General features: G+C 38.9%; 2 protein-coding genes and 1 long non-coding RNA gene across 5 annotated transcripts; 2 read left to right on the top strand and 1 right to left on the bottom strand.

Annotated features, from left to right (window-relative positions):
* Positions 1–1,601: 1,601 nt before the first annotated feature.
* LOC148164925 (uncharacterized) lies at positions 1,602–14,370 on the top strand. The gene is made up of 4 exons (XR_015767797.1): positions 1,602–2,032; positions 2,285–2,480; positions 12,809–12,923; positions 13,493–14,370. It is a non-coding gene; the product is annotated as an uncharacterized LOC148164925 (long non-coding RNA).
* On the bottom strand, positions 2,267–18,325 carry LIAS (lipoic acid synthetase). Of its 3 annotated transcripts, XM_028087278.2 has the most exons (11): positions 18,197–18,325; positions 16,782–16,954; positions 15,363–15,456; positions 14,128–14,208; positions 11,859–12,015; positions 11,715–11,772; positions 9,665–9,793; positions 7,459–7,604; positions 5,668–5,738; positions 4,768–4,879; positions 2,267–2,625 (listed from the first exon to the last, which is right to left on the bottom strand). In XM_028087278.2, the coding sequence occupies exons 1-11, from the start codon at positions 18,239–18,241 to the stop codon at positions 2,570–2,572; spliced, it is 1,122 nt and encodes a 373-aa protein (XP_027943079.1). In that variant the 5' UTR covers positions 18,242–18,325; the 3' UTR covers positions 2,267–2,569. The 3 variants fall into 3 exon arrangements, with proteins under 3 accessions (XP_027943079.1, XP_087877328.1, XP_087877329.1); XM_088021202.1 differs by lacking the exons at positions 2,267–2,625; positions 4,768–4,879 and having other exon boundaries at positions 5,653–5,738; XM_088021203.1 differs by lacking the exons at positions 2,267–2,625; positions 4,768–4,879; positions 5,668–5,738; ... (3 more) ...; positions 11,859–12,015; positions 15,363–15,456 and having other exon boundaries at positions 14,124–14,208.
* A 141-nt stretch (positions 18,326–18,466) lies between these two features.
* RPL9 (ribosomal protein L9) lies at positions 18,467–22,843 on the top strand. The gene is made up of 8 exons (XM_028087291.2): positions 18,467–18,487; positions 18,939–18,985; positions 19,075–19,190; positions 19,690–19,785; positions 20,764–20,896; positions 22,081–22,161; positions 22,383–22,497; positions 22,760–22,843. The coding sequence occupies exons 2-7, from the start codon at positions 18,940–18,942 to the stop codon at positions 22,487–22,489; spliced, it is 579 nt and encodes a 192-aa protein (XP_027943092.1). The 5' UTR covers positions 18,467–18,487; position 18,939; the 3' UTR covers positions 22,490–22,497; positions 22,760–22,843.
* The last annotated feature ends 3,045 nt before the right edge of the window (positions 22,844–25,888 follow it).

A 25,888-nucleotide genomic window follows, 5' to 3' on the forward strand; every position in this document is an offset into this window, starting at 1 on the left:
ATTACTTGATATCTTAAAAACCACGTGCATTTATCACTTTCATTTTCTTTTTTTTTAATTTTCTTTTTTTTAAAGATTTTATTTATTTGACAGATAGAGACACAGTGAGAGAGGGAACACAAGCAGGGGGAGTGGGAGAGGGAGAAGCAGGCCTCCCGCCGAGCAGGGAGCCCGATGTGGGACTTGATCCCAGGACTCTGGGATCATGACCTGAGTCGAAGGCAGACGCCTAACGACTGAGCCACCCAGGCGCCCCTCGATCAAGAATTTTTATATAGACCTCCTGTCATGTCTGTGCATTTAAATGTGCTTATTAATGCATCATTGTTTAGGAAGGTCAAAGCTCTGCCCTGGCTTTTTAAGATTCCGGCCTGTCCATTCTTGTACAGTTGTGCAAGGGAGTATATCTCTACACACGTTAACCACACTCAAATGTCCAGCAAGACCCAGGTATTCGGTCACATGGTCTAGTCACAGCATAATGGCCAGTTATGTAATAAGGAGTGAAGAAATAAATTCAGAAGATAACAATTTGTGATTCCACTTTTTTTGTTGTTGTTGCTGTTTTGTTTTTCAAGATTTTATTTATTTGAGAGAGAGCATGAGAGAGAAAGCTCACAAGCAGGGGAGGGGGTAGAGATCCCACTTTGGGACTTGATCCCAGGACCCTGGGATCATGACCTGAGCCGAAGGCAGACACTTAGCCTACTGAGCCACCCAGGCGTCCTGTGATTCCACTTCGAAACAAACATTTCCTGCTACTCTTCTTTCAAGTTTTGGCACTAAGTTTAACTGGAGAGTATCCTGAGATTGCAAGAGTAGGTGTTTTAAAATTTTGTCTAATTCACTATTATTTCACCCTATCAGTAAGTTTTCTTGATACTGTGCTGCAGCTGACCAAAAACTGCAAAAGTCATCCATGACTCCCAATGCCTCATTTGTATCAAAATAGCTTCATTTTATCATTTGCGTTTTTAGATAGTTCCAAATATGTAACTGTATGAAACTAACATGTATTTGCACTAATGAAGTGCTGTTTTAATTATTTTACATTGAAATCCATAAAAATTTCATTAGACAAAATTCTGCTGCTGCTAAAATGTTTCATTACCATTCATCTACATTGTGCAAAATTAGGAAATATCCAGATTATGTCACAGAATCAGAATCTGAAAAGTAATCCATTTTTCCTGTGAAAAAAGATTTTTGAAAGCTTTATTTTATTCATTTAAGGGTTTTATTTTTAAGCAGTCTCTACATCCAGTATGGGGCTCAAACCCACAACCCTGAGATCAAGAATCATACACTCCACTGACTGAGCAGCCAGGCGCCCCTGAAATAACAGATTTTAAGGAGGGTGGTTGCCTGAGATGTTTAAAGTTGGGGTAATTTTACAAAACAAAATTTATTAGGATCTATAAAGAAAGTAAGCCAAAGTATATATGGCTCCTTCGAGTTAAAATGTAACTCATGTTCAAAGTTATGCATTACTTTTATAAAAAAAAAATTAGTTCGCCTATTTGAAAATTCAAAATCAAACTGGCCTTCTACATTACATATTTTATGATTTTAACCATCTAAAAACTTCCTTTGCAAGAATGTAGTAGAAAAACAGGATTTAGAGTCAAAAGATGAAGTTGAATTCTAGTACCTGGGAAAGAAAATCCTCCTCAGGTCATTACCATCGCATACAACCCCCTCACCGGAGTGGTGTGAAAAATAGAAGGAATCAATGGGTTAGTACACGTGGATGTAGCAAACTACTGTAAAATGAGGGTTGACACCCTTTTTCTTAGGTTCTACTTCCCTGTCTTCGGATACCATCATGATCTTGGTTTCCCCGAGGTCCTACCCAAGTAACTATTGTGAAACTATTTTGCAGGTCTGAAGCAGTCATCCCAATGTAAAGAATCAACATGCAAACTCGTCAGCCTTTCTAAATTATTCCAGCGATGCTGCAGTATTCTGTAAAGGACAGATGTCGACTGTAAGGAAGCAGATCACAGCCTCGAGCTGTTTCTGTTCCATCACGGTATGTCATTTTTCACAAGTGAAATGTGACGATGATGTACAGGTAATAGGATTGGAAGCTTTTCTAGTTTTTCATGTATTTTTATTTATACTGTTAACAGTAAAACTCTTAAAAGATATTTTATGATTATATCACAGCAAGCAATTGTTTAATAGAACAAAGAAGATACACTAAAAGGCAAGTGAATTACTTAATTAAATATGCACAGCTGTCAACGTGTTTTTTTTTTTTAATTTTATTTATTTATTTCAGAGAGAGAGAGAATGAGAGATAGAAAGCACGAGAGGGAAGAGGGTCAGAGGGAGAAGCAGACTCCCCGCCGAGCAGGGAGCCCGATGTGGGACTCGATCCCGGGACTCCAGGATCATGACCTGAGCCGAAGGCAGTTGCTTAACCAATTGAGCCACCCAGGCGCCCTCGACGTGTTTCTTAAAACAAAGAGACTGAGGTATGTCCACTGGAGTCAGGCATTCTGGTACCACTCCTATTAGCCATTGGAATCAGATATTCACAATTCATGTGATCTTGAAGGTCTTGTTATATTTGAGAGGACTTTTTTCTTTTAGCCACTAGATTTTTCAGGAAAAATTCACCTATTTAGGAAAAATGAAAACATATTACTACCAATTTAACGTAAATTTCAGAATTACACTTAAGTGTTTCCTTTCTATTTTTTAATTATTTTTTTAATGTTAAGGTCTACACCCAATGTGGAGCTTGAACTTGCAACCCTGAGATCAAGAGTTGCATGCTCTGCTGACTGAGCCAGCCAGGCACCCCATTAGCTTTATCTTTTTTTTTTTAAGTAAACTCTACCCCTAATGCTTACAAAAAATTTTTTATCATTACAGTCTCTGTTATTCTTTCTAGTAACTCAACATTTTAAAAGGGTAACCCTATCGTATCTACGTACTGTTTCTATTGTATTGTATGCTTTTGAACATTTATTCCACTTTATGTGCACTATCTATTCCTCACCACTGACAAAGTATTGCTGTTGGCACAATTCATTTCAGAGAGCAATTCTGCTACATTATTAGCCTGGATCTGATGTTTATAAAACAGACCTCATTGCAGTTGAGCAGACTCATCTGATGGAATCCCTTTAGCTTATTCCCCTCTAGGGAAGCAAGAGCTCTTCATTTATAATGGGCTTTCTCCCCACCCCCTCAGTTGTGCCTGAGCATTAAGATAGCTGCTTAGAGGGGGCACATTTCCTTTTCAGGTCATTAGGGTTCCATTTAGTCTCTCACTGTTACAGCACGGCTCAGTGCTTATTGGCAGAGCCCAGCACCGCAGGCCTGGTTTTATGAGCCTGATGAACTTTGCTATGTCATCTTATATACACGTATAACTGCAATGATCATATGTGTATCACAACCACTAAGAATCCCAAGGTTCACAACCCAGCCAAGTAATGGAGAGTTATCCATGCTCCTCTAGACCTTATCTAAATCTGGCAGGAGCAGAACCAACATTACCAGACCCTAACCCATCATCTGAGTCTAATGCTCTACATAGTAGATCTTTTATTAGTAACTTTAAAAGCATTAAAAAGTTCATAATTCACTTTCTTATAAATGTTAAAAGTTTTCCTTAAAAAACAAAATAAAAACTCCTTGCAGGTGATTTTACTTTACTCTAACCACTCTGGAAGCTGATGTTAGTTCTATTCTTTACAGAGGTTTTCAGCTTGCTGGCAGAATTCTTCTTGCTTGAAGAATCACTTTATTGGCTTCCAAAGCCTCCACATCCTGTGAGTCAGTGTTGAATCAAAGTCTTGGGTTTTATAACTAGGATAAGCTGTTGTTAGTTCATTGAAATGTCCTGAATTTCTTTATAGGAACACACTGAACATCACTAATACATGAACATTAGTTTTTACCAATAGAATGCATGCCTAATTTAAATATATCCATGATTTAAACCCAATATATAACACAATCATCTAAAAGATCATTTACAGTAATCATGTAGTTTGGATTGATCCAAAAATAACTGCTTATTCTTCAAGATATTATAATTGTTATGTCCAACTGACAGGGAAAACATAAACATTTTTTGGATTAAATTCAGGCTTCAGATATGTTCTCATAGACTTTTTGATGGCCATTATCACATGACTTTTTATCCCTTGGAAAAGGCTTTTCTTTTCATAAGTCAGCTCAAGCTATTGATCAAAATAAGAGCTGAAATTACAAAGGTGAAGAACTGCAGTGTAGCTAGTAAAAACAGTAACAATTTCTATAAGGAAAATAACCTTACGAATTTTTTTCCCCTTTGCCTCTGGGAGGAAAACCACAGAGATATTAAGAGAAACAGCAATGCAGTCAAACAGCTACTTCTCAGGATTTAAACTGATCTGAAATTAGGAGTTTAGAGATGCAGCAGGCATGACAGCGAATGAATATACATTTTTCAGAAAACCACATTATATACTTAACTGGTATTTGTCACTTCTGAATAACCTACTATTGAAATCCACACAAAGAATAAGCTGATTCTTCCTGCTTTCGTCACAGTAGCTGAGCTAGAAAGGGGGAGCGGATTTTTTATTTAAAGGAAAAAACAGGCTTAAGAGAAATTTTTCCTTAACATGTCCTCTATGGAGCAAAGTTCCTAAGGAAGTTCCAGAAAAAAACTTATTTTTTCCTACAAAAGGCAACCACAGCTATTATAAATTTAACATGGAAAGTTATGGTCTAAATAAAACCATGCCCTGCAGTCTAACTTACCTGCTTTATATGAAGAACGCACCAGAGGGCCACTAGCAGTGTAATGAAATCCAAGTTCATTTCCTACTTTTTCCCAGTATTTGAACTTTTCAGGAGTAATGTATTCGTCAACCTACATTTAAAGAATTCATTCAGATAGATATTAGAATTTCCCTAAATCATTGTGATTCTGTAGAAAATCTATGCTCATGCATTCAGGATGGTTTTCACTTCAGAATTTACCCAATTGCCCAGAGGCTTTTCTCTCCTTCCGCACAGATGACCTGTCTACTGGTTACTGGGCCCCTCTATCAGTACTAGATCACGGGGAATTAGAGAGGAGGGAAAACATCAATTTTGTAGTACATTAACTATTCCAAAAGATGAGAAAGACGAGATTATCTATAGAGATTACGTATCTGTATTACTCCTTCACTGACTAACAGGTATAATCAAGAATTAATCACATCTCTAAGGTTCGTGAGGACCAGACTTCCATGTCTTGTCTCGTCTTTGGTGCTCAGCCCTGTGTCTGGCACACAGTCACTACTCGACAAAAGGTTCTTGAACGAACGAATGTCCAATACAGAAATAAGAAGACTGACTTTTCCTTTTTACTTCACCTCTGGCTCTCATGTCACTCTAAAACAAATCACAAGATGACCAAGTGTGAATGAATGCCATTTCCCAACTATTTAATTCTTTTCCTGTACATTCACTGAAGTCGTACAATTTTCAGGGCAGCAAAAAAAGTGCGAGTATATCTGTTGGCTTTATGCAGATAATAAAAAGGAAACTGGGACTTGGAAATATACAGGGAACATTACACTAGAAAGTCAGCAGCTTCTTAATTGTACCTATGGACGACAAAGATCTAATTCAAATTACCAGTGAACGTTCGGTAATTCAAGATAGCAATACCTTAAGGTGGCGCTTTGTTGGTTGCATATATTGTCCTAAAGTCAAACAGTCCACATCGGCTTCACGAAGTGCTGTAGAAAAAAGGCACACATTACATTAACAGATTGTTTTTAAAGATTTTTTAACTTAGAAAAAAATTTATTTTTAACTAATCGCTACACCCAAAAGGGGGTACGAACTTACGATCCTGAGATCCAGAGTTGCATGCTCTGTAGACTGGGCCAGCCAGGCGCCCCAAGATTTTTTTATTTTTAAGTAATCTCTACACCCAAGGTGGGACTCAAACTCAGAACCCTGAGATCAAGAGTCATATGCTCCACAGACTGAGGAAGCCAGACGCTCCATTGGCAGATGTTTTTATGATGCTGTAATTGTAGATTTAAGCATAATTTCCCTGGGCATAATTTTACTGCAGAACAGTGTGAATTTTACACTGTCCCAAAACCCTGATGTTGGGGAGTAAGACTATATCTATCCATTTAAAAGTGCCAGGGAATATGAAAAGGATTGGAAACATAGGAATGAGTAAGACAGTCATGAGGGGCTGACAGAAAGAAGGACAAATAACTCTAATACTATGGAATAAATGCTAAAATATGGGTTAAGGGTACTTCGAGCAGGAGTCTGTTGGGCAGAAAAGAGGAAAGGAATGGTATACAAAAGGCCTGAAATCACTCATATTATAGACCAGACATGATGTACTCAGTTTTAGTACCTGTGCAAGATATGCTTGGAGGATGTGATTTGACCTCTCATGTATCGGAATCTTTCTAGTACAACTGTAATTTTACTCTAGTAAAGAGGAGCTTTTTTTTTTTTTTAAAGATTTTTTATTTATTTATTTGACAGAGACAGCGAGAGAGGGAACACAAGCAGGGGGAGTGGGAGAGGGAGAAGCAGGCTTCCCGTCGACCAGGGAGCCCGATGCGGGGCTCGATCCCAGGCCCCTGGGATTATGACCTGAGCCGAAGGTAGGCACCCAACGACTGAGCCACCCAGGTGCCCCAAGAGGAGCCTTTAATTACTATTTGCACTTGTTACTCTTAGAACCAATAAATAACTGCAAGTAGGCAAAGGATCCTCATGTAAATAACAGGGTTTTTTTTGTCTTTGTTTTGTTTTGTTTTTTACAATTTATAAAGCCCAAGAATCATAAAGCAGATGGGGTTATGAGACTAAGATTCAGCAAAGTCCAAAGCACATCATATTATGTGACGTTACCAGTAAGCTCTTCCTCAAAGGCCTGGCTTCATCTTATTCAACTTGTCACTGCCTGTCAGAGCTCCTGGTACCTGGCGGGCTCTTAAAACTATGCAATAACTAAATAAGAAATCTGGATAAAATATTATTTTCACTTGATTAAAGGGTATGGAATAAAATGGGATACAAATTTCATATCCTTTCTGCATAACATTCCATAGTGTTCTAAGAAAACATACTTCTGGGCGCCTGGGCGGCTCAGTCAGTTAAGCGTCTGCGTTCAGCTCAGGTCATGATCCCAGGGTCCTGGGATCAAGTCCGTGTTGTGCTCCCTGAGCAGCGGGGAGTCTGCTTCTCCCTTTCCCCGCTCTCCTTCTGTGCTTTCCCTCTGACAAATAAATACATAAAATCTTAAAAAAAAGAAAACTACTTCCTTACTTTTTATGCTGCTATTATAATCATATTCTGTACTTTGTTCTTACTGGCACTTTCGCTGAGACTATGGAGGAAGCATAACACGGCCTTCAAAATGGAGTTCCTGCTATTACTCAAATTAAATGAAAAAGAGTTTTCATTTTCCAATTTCTTTACCTTTCATTGTTGCATATATTTGCTCATCATTTTCGCCTAAGCCCAACATTATAGATGTTTTAGAAATCACACCAGGCCGAACCTCCTTGGCGTGTTTCAGTACGCGCAGAGACTGGTTGAAATTGGCCCGGGGATCACGAACTTTCCTTGAAAACAGCAGGGCTGTTGTCAGCAAGAATAACCACAAGCTCAACTGAGTACATAGTTATGCAAGCAAGTTAAAAGACCGGGAAAGGACATTCTGGACATTATATTACATCATGTCACTCAATCCTAGCATTTGTGCACAAATATCTAGCTGTGACTTTTGTGAAGAAAATCAGGCTTCACTGGGCCCCGTAGTTCTGTCTACTTTTAAAGCCTTTCAAGCCCAGGGCAGAGAAAACTAGAATGGAAGTAATTCGGTTTATGAATTACTCATTGAGAAACCAAAATTCGAAGCCGAGAATGAGTGATTGTAAGGGATAGTCAAGAGAGAAGAGAAAAAAGAGTGGAAGAAAATCTCAATACCGAACAAAGGAAAAACTGTTTAACATGTACCCACATTTCAGAGGTCTGAAACTTTTATGTTCAGTTCTTTTCTAAAGACCAAGCTGCCCTCTGCTGGTGAGTATACGACACTGACATCTCTTAGGTAAAAATGCATGGTTCTGGAATTTTCACTGGAAAGGATAATGTTTCTTAAGTGAAACCAGGGAAATTGGCACCCACTGGTGGTAGTATCATGAGAAATGACAGCGCTGGAATAGGCCGTGTGTCAGACTTCAACAGCAGCCAAACCACCACGTTTTAAATGGCGAGAAGGCCAAAAGGAAGGAGTTGCTTCTCAGTTGACGTTAATCCAGTATATGTCTGAATCCTAATGCACCTTTATTTTGTGTAACTGACTTGCTGTTATTTTTAATCAGAGACCAGTTCACAGGAAGAAAGGAAACCAATTTGTGAATTTAAAAATAACCACAAAACCCGACAATACCGAACATAACTACTCTAGAAAGTATTTCTCCATTGGCTTTGTTATGCTCCCTAATGTTTATGATTTAGTGGAAAGGCTGGTTATTGTTTACCATACTTTTTTCAAGTTCTATAATACAGATAATGTGTAGCAGCTATTAAGATCACTGCCAAATATACTTTACTAAAATTAAATAAACACGTTAATCTTGCCTGAAGGTTAAATTTTCATCTTTCTGAAATATGAATATGATCATTAATGTGGCATAACAATCTGTAAATTTTCCTATTAACGTTATTAGAAAGAATAGTACCTACCTTTTAAGAGATGGAAGATACATCTGAAAGATAACAGTGTTCCTTTTGTATCACTTATTGCATATTTTAGTGCCAAATGTATTTTTTTTTTTAAGATTTTACTTCTTTATTTGACAGAGAGAGACACAATGAGAGAGGGAACACAAGCAGGGGGAATGGGAGAGGGAGAAGCAGGCTTCCCGCGGAGCAGGGAGCCCGATGCGGGGCTCGATCCCAGGACCCTGGGATCATGACCTGAGCTGAAAAACGACTGAGCCACCCAGGCGTCCCCAGTGCCAAATGTATTTTTAAAAATCTTTTCTTGGGGCGCTTGGGTGGCTCAGTTGGTTATGCAACTGTCTTTGGCTCAGGTCATGATCCTGGAGTCCTGGGATCGAGCCCCACATCGGGCTCCCTGCTCAGCGGGGAGTCTGCTTCTCCCTCTGACCTTTCCCCATCTTGTGCTTTCTCTCACTCTCTCTCAAATAAATAAATAAATAAATAAATAAATAAATAAATAAATATTTTAAAAGTCTTTTCTTTTTAGAATTACAATCAGAGTTGTTACTCTTCTATAATTTTTTCTTTTATTTTTGAAAACCGTTCTTTGAAAAAATAACTCATCGGCACTTGGCAGTATGATACTATTTAAAAAAAAAAAAGATGCTCATGATGTATATGTGCACCAAAACATACACACATGCACATAAGTATATACACTTAGGTTATGGTAATTGATATTACTGGGTGGAAATATTACAGGTGATGCTTATGCTCTTTTTGTTGGCTACATTTTCTGATTTTTCTATAATACGTATATGTTGCTTTTGTTAAGAAAAGAAACAGAGCTCATTTTGTAAAAGTCAAATAGAAAGTTCTCCCCTGCAAAATATGAGAGAAGATAGCAGATTCTGGCCCTCCAAACTTGCCAGTGTGACTCTGTACATGAAATCACCTCTGTAATTCTGGAACTGTTTCTACATTATGTGCATACACATCCAATCCTGACAGAGCAACTTTTTCTATTGCTTTTAGATCTCCTCTGAAATCAGGGGTGAGACATTCCACAAGAATTTTTGGATTCCTATGAGGGAAAAAAAATAAGTATCAAACTGAGGCAAAGAATTCACATAACTATTGCTCAAAACAGAAATTACCAGTACTCGTTTGGTATCAGTTTCAACACAGTTATCTTTAGAATCTTGCCAATCTGGGAATCATGCTTTAGAAAGCATGAACATACAAATGTTCATATATAAACTGTTATATGAAAAACAAAACAAAAAAAACCCTGAACATCAAATATTACATACATAGTGGTTACAACAGATCTGCTTGCAAATAATGATCAGAAAAAATTTTGAGATTAATAGATTTATACTTTATTGAGCAGTATTAAGAAAATAAGTTGCTCGGGCGCCTGGGTGGCTCAGTTGGTTAAGCGACTGCCTTCAGCTCAGGTCATGATCCTGGAGTCCCGGGATCGAGTCCCACATCAAGCTCCCTGTTTAGTGGGGGGTCTGCTTCTCCCTCTGACCCTCCCCCTCTCATTCTCTCTCACATAAATAAATAAAATCTTAAAAAATAAATAAAGAAAAGAAAGTTGCTTAAAAGAATTCAAATATAAACATTAAAACATGAAATATAAAATTTTTTTTATTCTTTGGAAAGTAAATTGGGACAATTCTTTTTTTTTTAAAGATGTTATTTATTTATGTGAGAGAGAGAGAATGAGAGACCGAGAGCACGAGAGGGAAGAGGGTCAGAGGGAGAAGCAGACTCCCCACTGAGCAGGGAGCCCGATGTGGGACTCGATCCCGGGACTCCAGGATCATAACTTGAGCCGAAGGCAGCTGCTCAACCAACTGAGCCACCCAGGCGCCCCTACATTGGGACAATTCTTATGTGAATGCAAATAGTATTTGATTGCTTTAATTCTGATTTCTTTAAAAATTCATCAAATAGTGACATCCTCCTTTCCTCAGGCAAATATTTCACAAGTGCTGTGGGTTTTAAAAACTGTTTTCTGAGTTGCTGAGTCATAAGCTTTGCTTAAATGAAATACAAGTTAAACATTAATCTTCTTATTTATATTCTGGCTATATCTATGCATTCAAGCATTAAAATGTGAACTAGGTCATAGTGCTGTTCCCTCTGACAGCAGTAGAAATGACTAGGACAGCTGATAAATTTTTTCACAAACCCAATGGCAAAGTTTCTGGAGCTGTTTCCTGAGAGAACAGATGTAAAAAGGACCACATACATACCCTCTCATAAGATAAAAGAAAGGTTGAAAGAACATAGCTTATAACTCACTGTTTTTTTAATTGTAAAGGTGAGACACATCAGTAGTTTGTGAAATCAATTTAGTGGGTTGCAAACAGAACTTTTTAAAGTAAACTATTAAATAAAATAGAAAACACTAGGGGAATCATTAAAAAAAGCATCTACTAAGTGCTAGGTGCTCAACTAGCACTAAGCTGTAGGAAGCAAGCATAACTCCTTTTTAATGCTTTTTAAATAGATGGAACTGAATATTAATAAAATGTGGATCATGGGTAAATTTCCCAGGGCATATGAATATGGATAAAATCTATATCAAGCATTGCATACTTTAACAATGTGGGAGCTTATCTCATTCTATATACTTCTAGATGATGATTTATTCAAAATTAGTGCCGGGAAGACTGCAGTGTTATACATCTCTTAAAAATTACTCAAAGTTTAAACTGACACTCAAATATGAAGGACAGGTTCTATGGCCTAAAGGTCCGTTAAGTCTTTGCTGCTGAATCCCTAAAATTTTATGCAAATATGTATCTGTATGTTTGAATATACTTTTTCTGGAGAAAAGACCACATAATTTCCAGGAGGTTATCAGAAGGGTTTATAATCCCCTAAAAGGTTAATAACCTCTGCTTTAAGGTAAACACCTTAAAGAAACTGAATTTATATGGGCTAAAAAAAAGTCCTCAAATTACACAAGCAAATGCAAAAACAAGTACCTTTCCTTTAAGTATGATACAGTCTTTGCAAAATGCTCAGCTCCTCCATCAGGCAAATCTAGAAACAAAAGAGTCCACTGCTCAAGATGATGTCACAACTTATTAAGGGCCAATTTCTGGAAGAGGCAATGATGACGCACTAACCATCTCGATCCACAGATGTCAAGACAACATAATCCAGACCCCACTCTGCAATTGCCTTTGCAGTATTGTAGGGCTCACTGGCATCCAGTGGAGGCGGATTTCTTGCAGTTTTCACAGAACAAAATCTGCAACCTCTTGTACATGTGTCACCCATCAACTAGAACAGAAATGTTATAATTTAAATCACATAGATGGATGACCCGAAAGAACATATGCTGACAGAATAAAGCAAGTTACAAAAAATGAATATAGTTTGATTTTGCTTATAGGAAATTTGAAACATTCAAAGGTAAACAAAATACAGTTAAGAAATACAAATATATGTAATAAAACTGGAAAGAAAAGAAAATGTATGGGGTGCCTGGGTGGCTCAGTTGTTAAGCGTCTGCCTTCAGCTCAGGTCATGACGCAGGGTCCTGGGATCGAGCCCCATCATCGGGCTCCCTGCTTGGCAGGAAGCCTGCTTCTCCCTCTCCCACTCCTCTTGCTTGTGTTCCCCCTCTCGCTGACTCTCTCTCTGTTAAAAAATAAATAAAATCCTAAAAAAAAAAAAAAAGAAAAGGAAATGGTAAGCTCAGGATTAAAAATGGTGTTAAAGGAGGGGCGCCTGGGTGGCTCAGTTGGTTCAGCTCAGGTATTGATCTCAGGGTCAAGAGTTCAAGCCGCATGCTGGGTTCCATGCTGGGTGTGAAGCCTACTAAAAAAAAAAAGTTAAAGGAAAAAAAAAAGGTGATGGGATCAGGAAAGGATGTACAGGGAGGTTCAAAGATAATATTAATGTTCTACTCTCAAACTGGAGGTATCAGGCTGTCAACTATACTGTTACTCTTTAAAACCTACATATAGTTTATAAAGATTCTTTTGTACCTATTTGATATTAATAAAAATGATTTTATTTTTTTAATGATTTTAAAGGAAATAAAATATTCAATTAACATATCAACATGTAGGTCTCTGTAGGAGTTAAACAGAAGGCGCAGCTCCTTGTTAAATAGATGAAACAGAAAACACATAAAATCTGCTTCCTTTGGCTTATTCTTCAGGACACTGCTTCTGCTGCTACAGGTAACTACCATGTTCTGGCTCCTGCCAAGCATAGCCATTGCAGATGTTCTGGGGCCACTGGAGTTTCAAACCTGCAAAGTGATGGGTTGAGATTTTGGAGGAAAAAGCTCCTCTTTATGTTTAATGCCCACCCCCCCGGGGGAGGGGGGTGAACTCATTGCTATGGTCCCAACATCCCATAGGGATTTACTGAAACAATGAACTCTTCCCAGAAACCAGTCATGAGTCAGTGGGGAAGGGCCAGGCAAGGGATGAAACCAGAGATTTCCATCATGGAGTGTTCAAAATCACTCCTTCCTTCAAGAACTGAGGTTCTATAACTTGGATAAGCTCCGCAGCCAGCTCTATTTCATAAGAATCCTTGGTTCCTCAGGTAAACAGCCTCCTACTGGTACAACACAGACATTCCCAGACAAGTATGAACTTTCAGTTGCACACAATTAGATTTAACCCCAATACCTCAATCTCCAAGCCCCTCTGGATAAATATGGTAGTGTGCACAGTTAATACCAATTCTGACTCCACCATATTAAGATTATACATCTCACTCTTTTTCATTTAACTTGCAGGGCCCTCCTACTGAGGAGGGGGGAGCTTATATCTCTACATCCACTGCTGTTCGGCTTGACCATGTGATTTACTTTGGCCAACAGAATGAGAGCAGGCATGACCAAGCAGAGGCCTCAAGTGTGCATGGATGGTTTGCTTGCTCTCTGGTGCTTTCCATTCTTCATGATAAGAATATGGCTTGGAGACCTGCTGGTCTAAGGAGAATAAAGCTCTGTGGAGCAGACCTGAACCCTGAGACCTCAACCTACTTCCTGCAGTCCATTTTCAGAAGAGCAGCTGTACCCCAGGCAACTGAAGGGCCATGAGAGAGAAAAATAAATGCTTATTATTGTTTAAGGGGAAAAAGTTAAGCAATCATGAATAACATTTCCAAAAATTAACAGAAGAGGTATCTCAATGCAGCACATGATTAACTGTCACATACATGGAAAAATCAGTAATAGATTTATTCAGAGAAGGATGAGAGCGTATCAGCCTAGATTATTTTGTCAGGTTTTTTCTCTCATATTTCTCATAAATTCATATGTAACAAAAAATCTGGCCAGAGATTCAGAGTGCACATTTTTAGGAGAAAGACGTAAAATATCCCTTTCAGTTTCTAGACTAAAACTCTATTGGCTGAGGTTGTTCTTACCATGATTGTGGCTGTGGCAGTGGCGTACTCCCCACCTCCCCAACATTCCCCAATGTTGGGACATCGAGCTTCCTCACACACCTGTGAGTAAAAAGGAATGGAATACAATCAAGTTGAAAATATTAACCAACTGAGCAAATTAGTCATCAGGCATTTTAAACTGTCCATTCTTTACAATGTATTTATGAAGAAAGTCACTATTCAAAAATGCTGTTAAACTGTCAAACTGTATATATATTAGGATCCCATTTTTAAATTAAAAACAATAGGAATGGATATATTTTATACGTGCAAAGAAGGTCTGGATGGAAATATGCTAAAAAATAAAAATGGTGTAGTTAACGTTTGCAATTGCATATATTATGCTTCACATAGCATAGAAGAAGCATATAATGCTTCTTGCATTGCACTGCATTCAATGCAACCTCTCATCTCCTACGTTGCGGGGAAAAAAATCTTTTTTTGTACTATTAAGTGTGAAATTAAGAAATATTAATTACCTTTTGTTTCTTTTGCAAGGAAAATGATTTAAAAAAAATTTTTTTTTAAGATTTTACTTATTTGTCAGAGAGAGAGAGAGGGGAGAGCGAGTGCACGCACAAGGAGGGGGAGCAGCAGGCAGAGGGAGAAGCAGGCTCCCTGCTGAGCATGGAGCCCGATGTCAGATTTGATCCCAGGATCCTGGAATCATGACCTGAGCTGAAGGCAGACACTCAACTGATTGGGCCACCCAGTCGTCCCTGAAAAAAAAATTTTTTAATTTTAATTTTAAGTAATCTCTACACCCAACATGGGGTTTGAATTCACAATCTCAAGATCAAGAGTTGCATGCTCTACCGACCGAGCCAGCCAGATGCCCTGGGAAAATGATTTTTAAATGTATTTCCAGGGGCACCTGGGTGGCTCAGATGGTTAAGCGTCTGCCTTTGGCTCAGGTCATGATCCCAAGGTCCTGGGATCAAGTCCCACATCGGGCTCCTGGCTCAGCGGGGAGCCTGCTTTTCCCTCTGTGTCTCCCCATGCTCATGCTCTCTCTCTGTATCTCTGTGTCTCAAATGAACAAACAAAATCTCTTAAAAAAATGCATTTCCATTACCGATAATAATGCATCCCTAAACATCTTTATTCACTTTCCTTGCTGTTTTTGATATGTGTTTTATTAAATTTTAAGTTACACATATGCAGAAACACTACAACTTTTAATTAAGAGGGACATTTAACACTTTGAAACTTACTGTATGGAGATTCAAATTCCGCAATGTATTTTTAAGTTTATTGTAATTTTTCCCCATGGGAATCTCTGTCTTTAGCCAAGGAGGTAGTCTTAACCTGAGGAAAGCCAAACATAACTATCCATTAACAAATATGTTCCCAAATAATCACACAGCTTTGAAGTTACTTTGCTCTGTAACAATTCTTAGTGCAGAGTTTTTTTTCCACAATCCTGGGGTTAACTCTTATAATTTCTGTCATAAGAGTAAGAACAGCGACTCAAATTTAGGTTTGTTCAAACCACTTCAGAAAACCCTCGTAATCGTGTCTAACAGAGCACTATGCTCATGTCTACCTTTTGCAAAGTCACAAAGTAATGCTATCTTAATGAAAGAATGAGGAAGTTTTTGAACATCTCATTCCCCAGTGAATAATACTGACAAAAGTTCTCTATTTGTTCAGAGAAAGGAGAGATCCCACAAGTGTTCTTTCTGCTCTACATTCCAAATTTATGACGGTTATTAAATGGAAAAAAAATCTAAACATTGGAGTGAAGACTATGTATCCTCAGGTTCCCCCTGACTGACATCCACTTGTGAACTAGAAGTTGTTGGGTAAGGTATCTCCCAAAACAATTTGTCCTCTCTGCGAAATTCCCTCATCATTCTTTTGAATTAAGGCAAAGTATCCATAGGTCATATGTACATTGAATAGGAGAAGCAACAAGTTAGATCATCAATACCCAGTAACAATGAAAAATTTATCAAGATCAAATCGACTAGAAGCAAGGTGATGTTTGTTCTCTGAAGAAATTTTATGCTGAATGCACAAAGGGAGATGGTAGTATAGGATGGCTAAGTCCTAGGAAGACTGAAGAAAAACTGTCAAGAGGATTCCAACAATTTCAGCTATTTACCTGTTCTATGTCTGTTATCTCTCTCTCTTTCTTTCTCTTTTTTTATTAACATATAATGCATTATTTGTTTCAGGGCTACAGGTCTGTGATTCACCAGTCTTACACAACATACAGCGCTCACAACAACATACCCTCCCCAATGTCCAGCACCCAACCACCCCATCCTTCCCACCCCCTCCACTCCAGCAACCCTCAGTTTGTTTCCCAAGATTAAGAGTCTCTTATGGTTTGTCTCCCTCTCTGGTTTCATCTTGTTTCATTTTTTCCTCTCTTCCCCTATGATCCTCTGCCTTGTTTCTCAAATTCCACATATCAGTAAGATCATACGATAATTGTCTCTCTGATTGACTTATTTCACTAGCATAATACCCTCTAGTTCCATCCACGTTGTTGTAAATGGCTGTTATCACTTCTTTCTAATGATTTTTAGCTAAATATACCAAGTCTGATTAAAATTATAATCTAGGGCTTGGTTATATCTGAAAATAATGCACAATGAAGGAATTTATCTCAAAATTTCAATTACCTTTCTCCTTTCTGGCGTTTTAAGTTTCCTTTATACTCATCCCACTTGCTCTTGTCCGCAAGATCACCAGATACAAAATCTTGAAGGTCTGGTCCATTTTGTAAGAATTCTTTTTTTTTATCTGGCAAGGAACTTACTGCTCTGACTGGACTGCATAAATATCTTCCAAATACCTAAAGACAGAGTTCGGTAAGACATGTATATAGTGGGGTTTGAAATAACTTAGTTTTAACCTATTTAAATACCTAAAAAGAGAGAGTAAAACCATAGAACTGATAGAGAAATTATACTGAACAATTTTCAAGCTCTGTGTAGGAGCTCAGAATCTAGGATTAAAGTCTCTTTTTAAGAACAAACGAAACCTAAAAGAGAATGGGAGCTAAATGTTTACTGCTAGAGGTACAATAGATTTGGAAACCTTTGGACCTGGCTCACATATGTCACACTTTCATGTAACCCACTTAACTACTAAAAGTCTGTCTTTCATAAAGTTTAAACTGCAATAACTGGAGATGCCACAGCTTTCAATTTTCCACTCCTGAGTCGAGTCAAGGACGTTTAAAAGGAAATTTGCATTAAGTCTCTCTTATTTGGGCTTTGGATAGACATAGGTGTTAAAATGTAGAGGTAAGCACATTCTGCATGGAGCACTGGGTGTTATGAACAAACAATGAATCATGGAACACTACACCAAAACAAATGATGTAATATATGGTGATTAACATAACAATAAAAAATTAAAAAAAATAAAAAAAATGTAGAGGTAATGCTCAGTTGGTTTCAGAGAACTGAAAGAAGGGAAACCAAACCTAATGTTTTATTTTCTATATTACATTCTATGTTTGAACACGGTAGTCACTCAATATACATTTGCTGACCATAAGAAACCACTGGCTTCTAGATCTGAACGCAAACGTGTACGAGATAGCCAAAACACTAAAATTCACGAGTCAGTACATGCAACGCAAGAGAACCTTCAACAATTAAAAAAGAGTGCCTGTTAGGGTGCTGCGGGATTGCTACTGCATTTGATTACTCTGCCGCTAAAGGTAGAGCACAGGTTTTTGTTCTCATAGCCCAGACTGGTGTCTAGTACAAAGTAAGAGCCCATCACAAGTAGGAATTTGGCGTGCTCAACGCAGTGCTCCTATAATGCTCCAACTAATACAGGGTTCAGATCACTCTGACAGCAGGAAAAAAAGCCCTCATCGCCTGCCAGAGAGACCTACAAACCAATACCAGAGACTCTACCCGATCGTGTGTCGGGAGAATTAAATGAGATACTACATGAAAAATGTTAGATCAGCGCCTAGCTAAAAGTCAACGCTCAGTAAGTGCTGGCCTTATTATTGGGCGCTCTGAAGAGATGGGAGCCCTTCCACCCCGGCCCGCACCCTGCTCGCCCCGCCGCTCACCCAGGGCCCCACGGCGCAGGCGGCGCCCCTGCAGCGCAGAGACATCCCTCTCTTTTTTTTCTAGCAGGGTCGAGGGATCGCTAATTGCCGGGAAAGACAGCTCTACAAACCGTCGCTCGGCTTATGACAAGGCACCTGAGCCACCACTGACCCTGCGAGACTTGAGCTGCTCCGCGATTGGCTGCTTTCGCCTGGTGGTGTCGCGCGCTCATAACGTCATACGCAGGGGCCTTACGGCCTACAAGAACGTGATGACGAAAAACGTTCTCTCTCTGCCGCATCTCCTGCGAGGTGAGGTTGATTCTTAACTTTGTGGGTTCTGGGAATCTGAAGCCATCGGCTCGGCGAAAGTCACGGGCGGGAGTCTGGCGCTCGGAGCGTCTATGTTGGTTGTTCCCCAGCGTGGCGAGCGCCATATGGATCTGGTGGCCCTGGGATTCGAGCGCTGTATTGGACTTGTTGGCCTACCCCCGCCCCTCAGCCTTGCCGGGCTGGCGCCGCCGTAATAGGGCTGCTAGGGTTGCGCCGGGCGGGAGTTCGCCGGTTGTGCTCATAATACCTGCTTAGGAGCTGCTCTTTCCAGGCCGGGACTCAGCGGGGGCTGCTCTCCCGGTGGGTGTTCCTGTGTCCGCCCCCGGGTTTCTGCTTGCCAGGCTCCCGGAGGAGTGGAGCTCCGCGCAGGGTAGTGCGGCCGCAAACGGGCGCCGCGCCGGCCTCGTAACCCCAGGTGTTTGTGTTTCAGAATGAAGACCATTCTCAGCAATCAGACTGTCGACATTCCAGAAAATGGTATGAGACCTGATGTTTGTGTTCGTCTTACGTCTTTACTGCCTGCTTTGTACCTTGTTCCGAGGCCTCACAAATATGTTCTCTCGTAGTCGACATCACTCTGAAGGGACGCACAGTTATTGTGAAGGGACCCAGAGGAACCCTGCGAAGGGACTTCAATCATATCAATGTAGAACTCAGTCTTCTTGGAAAGAAAAAGAAGAGGGTGAGATACGGGTTTTTTTTTTTTGACGCATTCATTGTTTCTTTGGAAGGTACTGATTTAATAGCACCGAATTTGGTTGCTGTAGGAATTAATAGAATTGACGGTCAGTGTTTTAGCTTAAAATTGGGTGTCCAAAAGTGAAGCTAGTTTTGGTGGTACTGCTTTAGTGAAGTTGGGAAAACAAATTCTGAATAGATTATAAAGCTCAGTATTAGTACCAAAGTCGTCATTAGCGTCAGGGTTATATACTGTTCATACTGTATATAGACAAGTGAAGCATGATGCAACTTGAAAAATCAGTATTTCTGGGTTGACATTCCGTTGTGAAATGGGTCCTGTGATGTATAGTAGTAAAAAGTAATAATTGAGGGCTTTATATGTGGTTGCTTTAATTAGGGCTAATAGTTGAATCTAGAGTAATTCCATGAATAAGTGGATTTTTCTTCTCAAGCCGAGTTATTACTGGAAAGAATTATATGAAGTTTTTGTTCTGTTACAGCTCCGAGTTGACAAATGGTGGGGAAATAGAAAAGAGCTGGCTACTGTTCGCACTATCTGTAGTCATGTACAGAACATGATCAAGGGTGTTACACTGGTAAGCAGATTGATCAGACTGCTTCGTTTTGGAAGGGGAAGTTTTTCAGCTGTAATGTATATATGCAACATAAATGTCTACTGCAGAACATAGATTATGCCTGTAATTTATTGAGGTAGTTGGGAAAGGTGATCTTGGCAGTTTATAATGGGCATCCGTGGGTCTTTAAGATTAAGTGATAAATGTGAGTAAAGACCATATGGTCTTAATACTAGACTGATGGTGGGTTTTTTTTTTCCCCACACAGAATTCACAGCTTCAGGATGTGTGGTGTTGAGGTTTTTTGTTTGTTTTTTAAAAGAAAATGTAGCACATAGGGTAGGCTTTGATTTCTTGTTGGCATGCTGCTCCTTGAAGGCAAAGAAAAAGCTGGATCTCCTTTCTGTGCTCCTTGTCTACTTCTCTAAAAGCATATTTGATGTCACTATTCTCTTTACAACCCCCTCTCCCCCCCAGCCTTTAAGATAAAGTTCATGCTGCTGTGTCTTTGCTGAAATGCTTTTCTTTGCATTAAAAGTCAGTCCTTTCAGAGTGCACCTCATAATGGCACCCTTCAACTCCATTATAAGCCTGTTGGGTCATGTTTCCCCTATTTACCCTTGCTACCAGGCTAAGTTCCTTGAGGGAGAGGGCCTGTCTGAATTCTTGTCATTTGGTATACCTTAGTAACTCAGTAAATGTTAGTCCAGTGTCCAAGATGAAGGGCTTTGGGGTTCTCATTTTTAAAAGCTGGCATTGTTTACTGTGGTCATAGGAAATAGTAAAATAAATGCTTTCTTAAACAGTCTGTGAAAAGAGTCAAACATGTTTATACAATTTGGAAGGTTTGGTGCAGGTGTCCGTTACAGAATCTTGACAATGAGTGCTATGTGAGGACTGTTTCATTTTTAAATTATAAATAACGTAAGCATCCTACAAAATTTGAAAACTGGATTTGTCAAATTGCTCAGCTCTGCTAATAGTTTGTTTACTTGACAGGGCTTCCGTTACAAGATGAGGTCTGTGTATGCTCACTTCCCCATCAACGTTGTTATTCAGGAGAATGGTTCTCTTGTTGAAATCCGAAATTTCTTGGGTGAGAAATACATCCGCAGGGTTCGGATGAGGCCAGGTATGTGCATACCTTTTAGATACGGTTTAGAAATGTTTACTTGTGAAGATGTGTTTTGGGTTGGCTATAAATCCATGTTTACTTCACAATTGTCCATTTTGATTATGCTTGTAATAATAATAACTCTTGGTGTTAAGGTTTTATATCATATTCGTACTGATTGTGATTCTTAAAGGCTTATGCATTGGAGTAGTTTCAGGAGGTGTTAGCTGTGTTTAATTCTCTTTGCAAACTGAGATCCTAAAAAAAAAGTGTGAATAGTGGTTAATAACATAGACTGCCTAGGGGCGCCTGGGTGGCTCAGTCATAAAGCGTCTGCGGCTCAGGTCATGATTGGCGGGAAACCTGTTTCTCCCTCTCTCACTCCCCCTGCTTGTGTTCCCTCTCTCTCGCTGTGTCTCTGTCAAATAAAATCTTAAAAAAAAAAAAAATAGACTGCCTAGGTTCAAATCTCAGTCTCCTACCATCCTTGGGCAAATCATCTACCTCTCTAGCTCATTTTACTCATCTAAAATTGGGAACATCTCATGGTTAAATGAGTTAAAATACACTTGGAACAGTTCTTGATAACATAGTAAACAAGCACATTTTGTTCTTAATCTTTTTTAGATATTAGAAAGTTGTATTTATTTAAAAAAATTTTAATCTCCACACAATCCCGAGATCAAGAGTCAACATGCTCCACTGACTAAGCCAGCCAGGTGCCCCAACGTTAGAAAGTTTTAGAGCTTAGTGCTCTCTTGATGCTTGATTCCATTGGGGTGAGAAGAAAGAATTCTTAGTACGATTTAATGAGTTTACAAAAATACTATGTGGTATTAGCTATGGTTAACAGCATTTAATGGGAACCCTTATATAAAAAAGAAACTTCAGAGGTACCAAATCTAGAGTCCTAGGAATAAGACTTGATAAGAAAGCTGTGAACAGCTAAATTGCATTAGCTGAATTATGTCTTCTCACTCCTTGACTGAATCACTGAAAGTCTTAACTACTCTGGAACAGATTCATTCAAGCAGGAACACAAGATTTTGCCCAGATTAAGTTAGGTCCTGTAAAATCAGAATCTCAAGAAGTTTCATTTGTTTTGTGGAATTGTAAATGGAATAAAGTGCTACTTTAATAAATTATATTGTACAGATTTGATTTTATTTTTACACTATGTGAATGCCTTCTTCCTTTTTTAGGTGTTGCTTGTTCTGTATCTCAAGCCCAAAAAGATGAGTTAATTCTTGAAGGAAATGACATTGAACTTGTATCGAACTCAGGTTTGTATGTTTACTATGCCTAATTATGCCTATAAAATTTTGTTTAAATCTTGTAGTTGAATACATTGTGTTCTTATTTGGTGAGCTTTTTCATTTGTGGAATTAAGTAAAAGACTACCCCAAAGATAATAGGCTTTAAGTATGGCATGTAATAAAATCCTTTTATTTTAAAATGAGTTCGGCTGGTAATGTAGTTTCCTTATCTTTTTTACTGTTAATAGCTGCTTTGATTCAGCAAGCCACAACCGTTAAAAACAAGGATATCAGAAAATTTTTGGATGGTATCTATGTTTCTGAAAAAGGAACAGTTCAGCAGGCTGATGAATAAGATCTGAGGTAGGTTCTTGCAGTGTCTGTAAGTTTCCTTACTGCTTTAGTTTCAGAGGTCTTAATTTACTAAGTCTGAAACTGGAGTTGTAATGGCAGAAAATGAGTTACATTCTGGAACACAGTAAATGGCAGAATAAGAATAGTGACATGCATTTTTACTATGAACTAGTAAGTCAGAATCCTAAACTTGTTTTAAGATTATTTAGAGTAGAACTTGTTTTGGAGGGTATTGATGGGAATTGACAGATCTTTTTATTTCTTTTTACAGTTGTCATCTACAGAAACAGCAAAGGATGCCGGATGATTTTTCAGACTTGTGATATTTTAAATATGCAATAAAAGCTATACCGATTTGGGCCTTTTTCTTTCTTTTTTTAAAGATTTTATTTATTTGAGGGAGACCGTGTGAGAGAGCGAGTGAGGGGGAAGGGGCAAAAAGAGAGGGAGAAGCAGGCCCCGGGGAGCAGGGGGCCCGGTGCGGGGCTCCATCCCAGGCCCCCGGGGTCACGACCCGAGCCGAAGGCAGGCGCTTAACCCACTGAGCCACCCAGGCGCCCCTGGGGCTTTTTCTTAAACCAATAATCCTTTCGAACTATGAGGCAGTTAAACCATTCAGAAGCAAATTGCAGTGTGCCAAGAACAGTAACAAGGAATAAAACAGGAGTTTTTTCTGGTAAAACTTAATGGGAAAATTGGCTTGAATTTGGTTTTTTGAAGGAATATCAAGGGCATTTCAGGCAAGAGAAATATAGTACGAGTGACAGCACCATGTGACTGTTCGTCATTGGATGTAGAACTTTTGGGAGAGATCCTGCGGGTATCTGATTTTGCAGAGGCATAAGTTTGAATATTTGTGTGGTAAGTGTGCTTGAGTCACTTGTCTGTATACCGGTAACTTGTGGAAAAAGTAGCGGAGGTGTGGCATGAAGTGATGAGGTTAATTTGTGTTTGTGATTAACGTCATTGTGTCCAAGATGCTACCCTACCTCAGCCATTACTCCAGAATCTCTTAATTCTATGTGTCACAGTTTTAAATGTGTTACCATATAGGACTAAGTACGGTTGCCCCCAATCTCTTCAGTTTTCCCCATCTCATTTGATGGAAACTCCAGCCTTCCGATTTCTCAGGCAAAACATTCAACCTTGATTTCTCTTGCATGCTACACATTAAATCCATCAGGGAAGTGTAGGCTTTGCCTTCAAAGTAAGGTATGTTTAAGGACTTAGAAGAGGAATGCCTGGGTGGCTCAGTCAATTAAGCGTCTGCCTTTGGCTCGGGTCATAATCTCAGGTCGTGGGATTGAGCCCCACTGCTCAGCGGGGAGCTTGCTGCTGCTTCTGCCCAACCCCTGCTTGTGCTCTTCTTGCTCTCTAAATCTTAAAATGAGCAACCATTTGGAACGTATGGATCTTATCGAGATCTTGATTTTAAATGAACCAACTAGATATTTTGAGTTAATCTTTGGTCAAAGTTTTTAAATACAGGTGTAATGATCAACTATAGTTTGCTCTGAAATATTTGAAGTGGGGTTGGAGAGAGCATTGGGGTTCTAAGTGAAACAGATTACCTGTAAATTGATAGTTGTAACTAAACTGGGAATTCATTGTACCTACTTATATAAAGTTGAAATTTTTTTATAACATAGAAAATGAAAAATACATTTTGCTTGGGTTACTATAATAGTTTTTTTTTACTGATCAGCTTTACTCCAGCTTTGCTCTTCTCCTGTTCTCAGCAGTAGCCAGAATGCTTTTCTCAAACTCCATTCCCTCTTTAACCTTTCTGATCAACTGGCTGAACTGACCTTGCTGTTCCTTCGTACCACTGCCTTAAAACCCTTCCTTTAGAAGTTCTGTCCCTTTGGAGTGGCAACTTAACCTTCCAAGTCTGTTGTCAAACATTTTCAGTGAAGCCTGCCTTCAGCCTATTAATGGTGTTCACCCCTAACCCCCACCCTAGCATACATACCCTTAACTCTGCTTCACTTGTTTTTGTCCATAGCATTTAGAATGTAATATAGTTTACTTTGTTGTGTATTGATTGTATGCTTTTTTTTTCCTGTTAGAATGTAACCTTTGTGAGGATGGATCTTTTCTCACTGGGTTATTCCAAGTACCTGGAACAGTAATGCCTGGCATATAGCTATTTGTTGAGGGAATGGTACCCAGATTGTTGGAGATTAAAGTATAAAGACTCAGTAATACCAATGGGACTGGAAAGAAATGTTATGGAAGGTATTGATTTCAAAACTGATACTAAGCGTTGAGAAGAAGTTTCCAAATGGCAATATTATAGAGGGATGAAGGTGTTATAATTGCGAGTGTCAGTGCACAGGCAGTGGTAGCTGTGGGAGTAAGTGTAATTTCTCACAGAGCAAAGTGAGTTGTGATGGGTGAGACTTCACAAGATAACATTTAGAGGCTGGTTGTAGCTAAGGAGTGATTTTCACTTAAGTTGGATGTGGTAAGGGAAAATCTAGTTTCCCCTGGGAAGAATTCCATGTCTTTTGTGTCTACAATGGATAAGTACTTGTATGTTTTCCCAACTCTGAAGTTTAGATACCACATTTTCTAATGAGAAAACATACTCCAAAGAAAGTTATCCAGGATGCCCACACCTTGGGAAGATGGACAGAGGCAGTATTGGGCAGAATCCAGTCATATACCAGACCCATTCATATTTTATGGTTCTTATAAATGACCAGATTGTTAGTGAATATAAATCGGCATAAACCCAGTTTATTTGGAATAAATTACATTGAGAATTCAACAATTAGTCAAAATGTACTGACCACCTAATTTTACAGAGGATCTTTAAACACCATGGTTATGTTGTAATATTTTTCATATGTACCAGACTTGTTAGAGACAAGGTTGTTACGTTGAATATACAAACTAATACCACACACAAAATAGAACACAAGTTAACCAGAGTTTTAAGAGGTTCCCCCCTGCCAGCCCAAGCAAGTCCCAGGCCTAAATTCTGAATACATTATCCTGTCAAAAGCTATCAGTTTAAAATGACATTTTAAATTTTTTCAAAATGAGTTTGGGATAAACCTGAAGAGTAAGTATAATTGATCATGATTTATATTATTTACCTAAGGATTCTTACATGATGATGGCTTAAAAACATACAGTTCCCAGGTGTTAGGACTGTAAGCATTGGTTTGGAACTTGACTATTTGGGGGAGTTTATGGCAGGGTAACATTTGAAAAAGGACACAAGTTTTAACTTCAGCCCTAAATATAAAGGCATAAAGTATTGAAGGTTAATGGTAAACTGAATATAAGATACTTTTTAATCAGAACACAAAGTAATATTTAGACACCAGAAAAGCAAAACCTTAATTCTAAATCTTCGTTACTCCTATGACTGAATATGCAGCCCTTTTTC

The sequence above is a fragment of the Eumetopias jubatus genome, unplaced genomic scaffold, assembly GCF_037043125.1.
Source record: "Eumetopias jubatus isolate StellerSeaLion01/CBP00866 unplaced genomic scaffold, mEumJub1_p1.0 scaffold_2, whole genome shotgun sequence".
In the NCBI taxonomy this organism is placed as follows: domain Eukaryota; kingdom Metazoa; phylum Chordata; class Mammalia; order Carnivora; family Otariidae; genus Eumetopias; species Eumetopias jubatus.

Bases quoted from the DNA above. Each gene is read 5' to 3' on its own strand.
- LIAS (XM_028087278.2), bottom strand. From the start codon at position 18,241: ATGTCTCTGCGCTGCAGGGGCGCCGCCTGCGCCGTGGGGCCCTGG. The intron at 14,209-15,362 runs GTAAGTTTCAAA...TTTTACTCACAG, and splicing joins GGAATTTGAATCTCCATACA to GTGTGTGAGGAAGCTCGATG. The intron at 2,626-4,767 runs GTAAGTTAGACT...TTTCCTAAATAG, and splicing joins GCGTTCTTCATATAAAGCAG to GTGAATTTTTCCTGAAAAAT.
- RPL9 (XM_028087291.2), top strand. From the start codon at position 18,940: ATGAAGACCATTCTCAGCAATCAGACTGTCGACATTCCAGAAAATG. The intron at 18,986-19,074 runs GTATGAGACCTG...GTTCTCTCGTAG, and splicing joins TGTCGACATTCCAGAAAATG to TCGACATCACTCTGAAGGGA. The intron at 19,191-19,689 runs GTGAGATACGGG...GTTCTGTTACAG, and splicing joins TTGGAAAGAAAAAGAAGAGG to CTCCGAGTTGACAAATGGTG.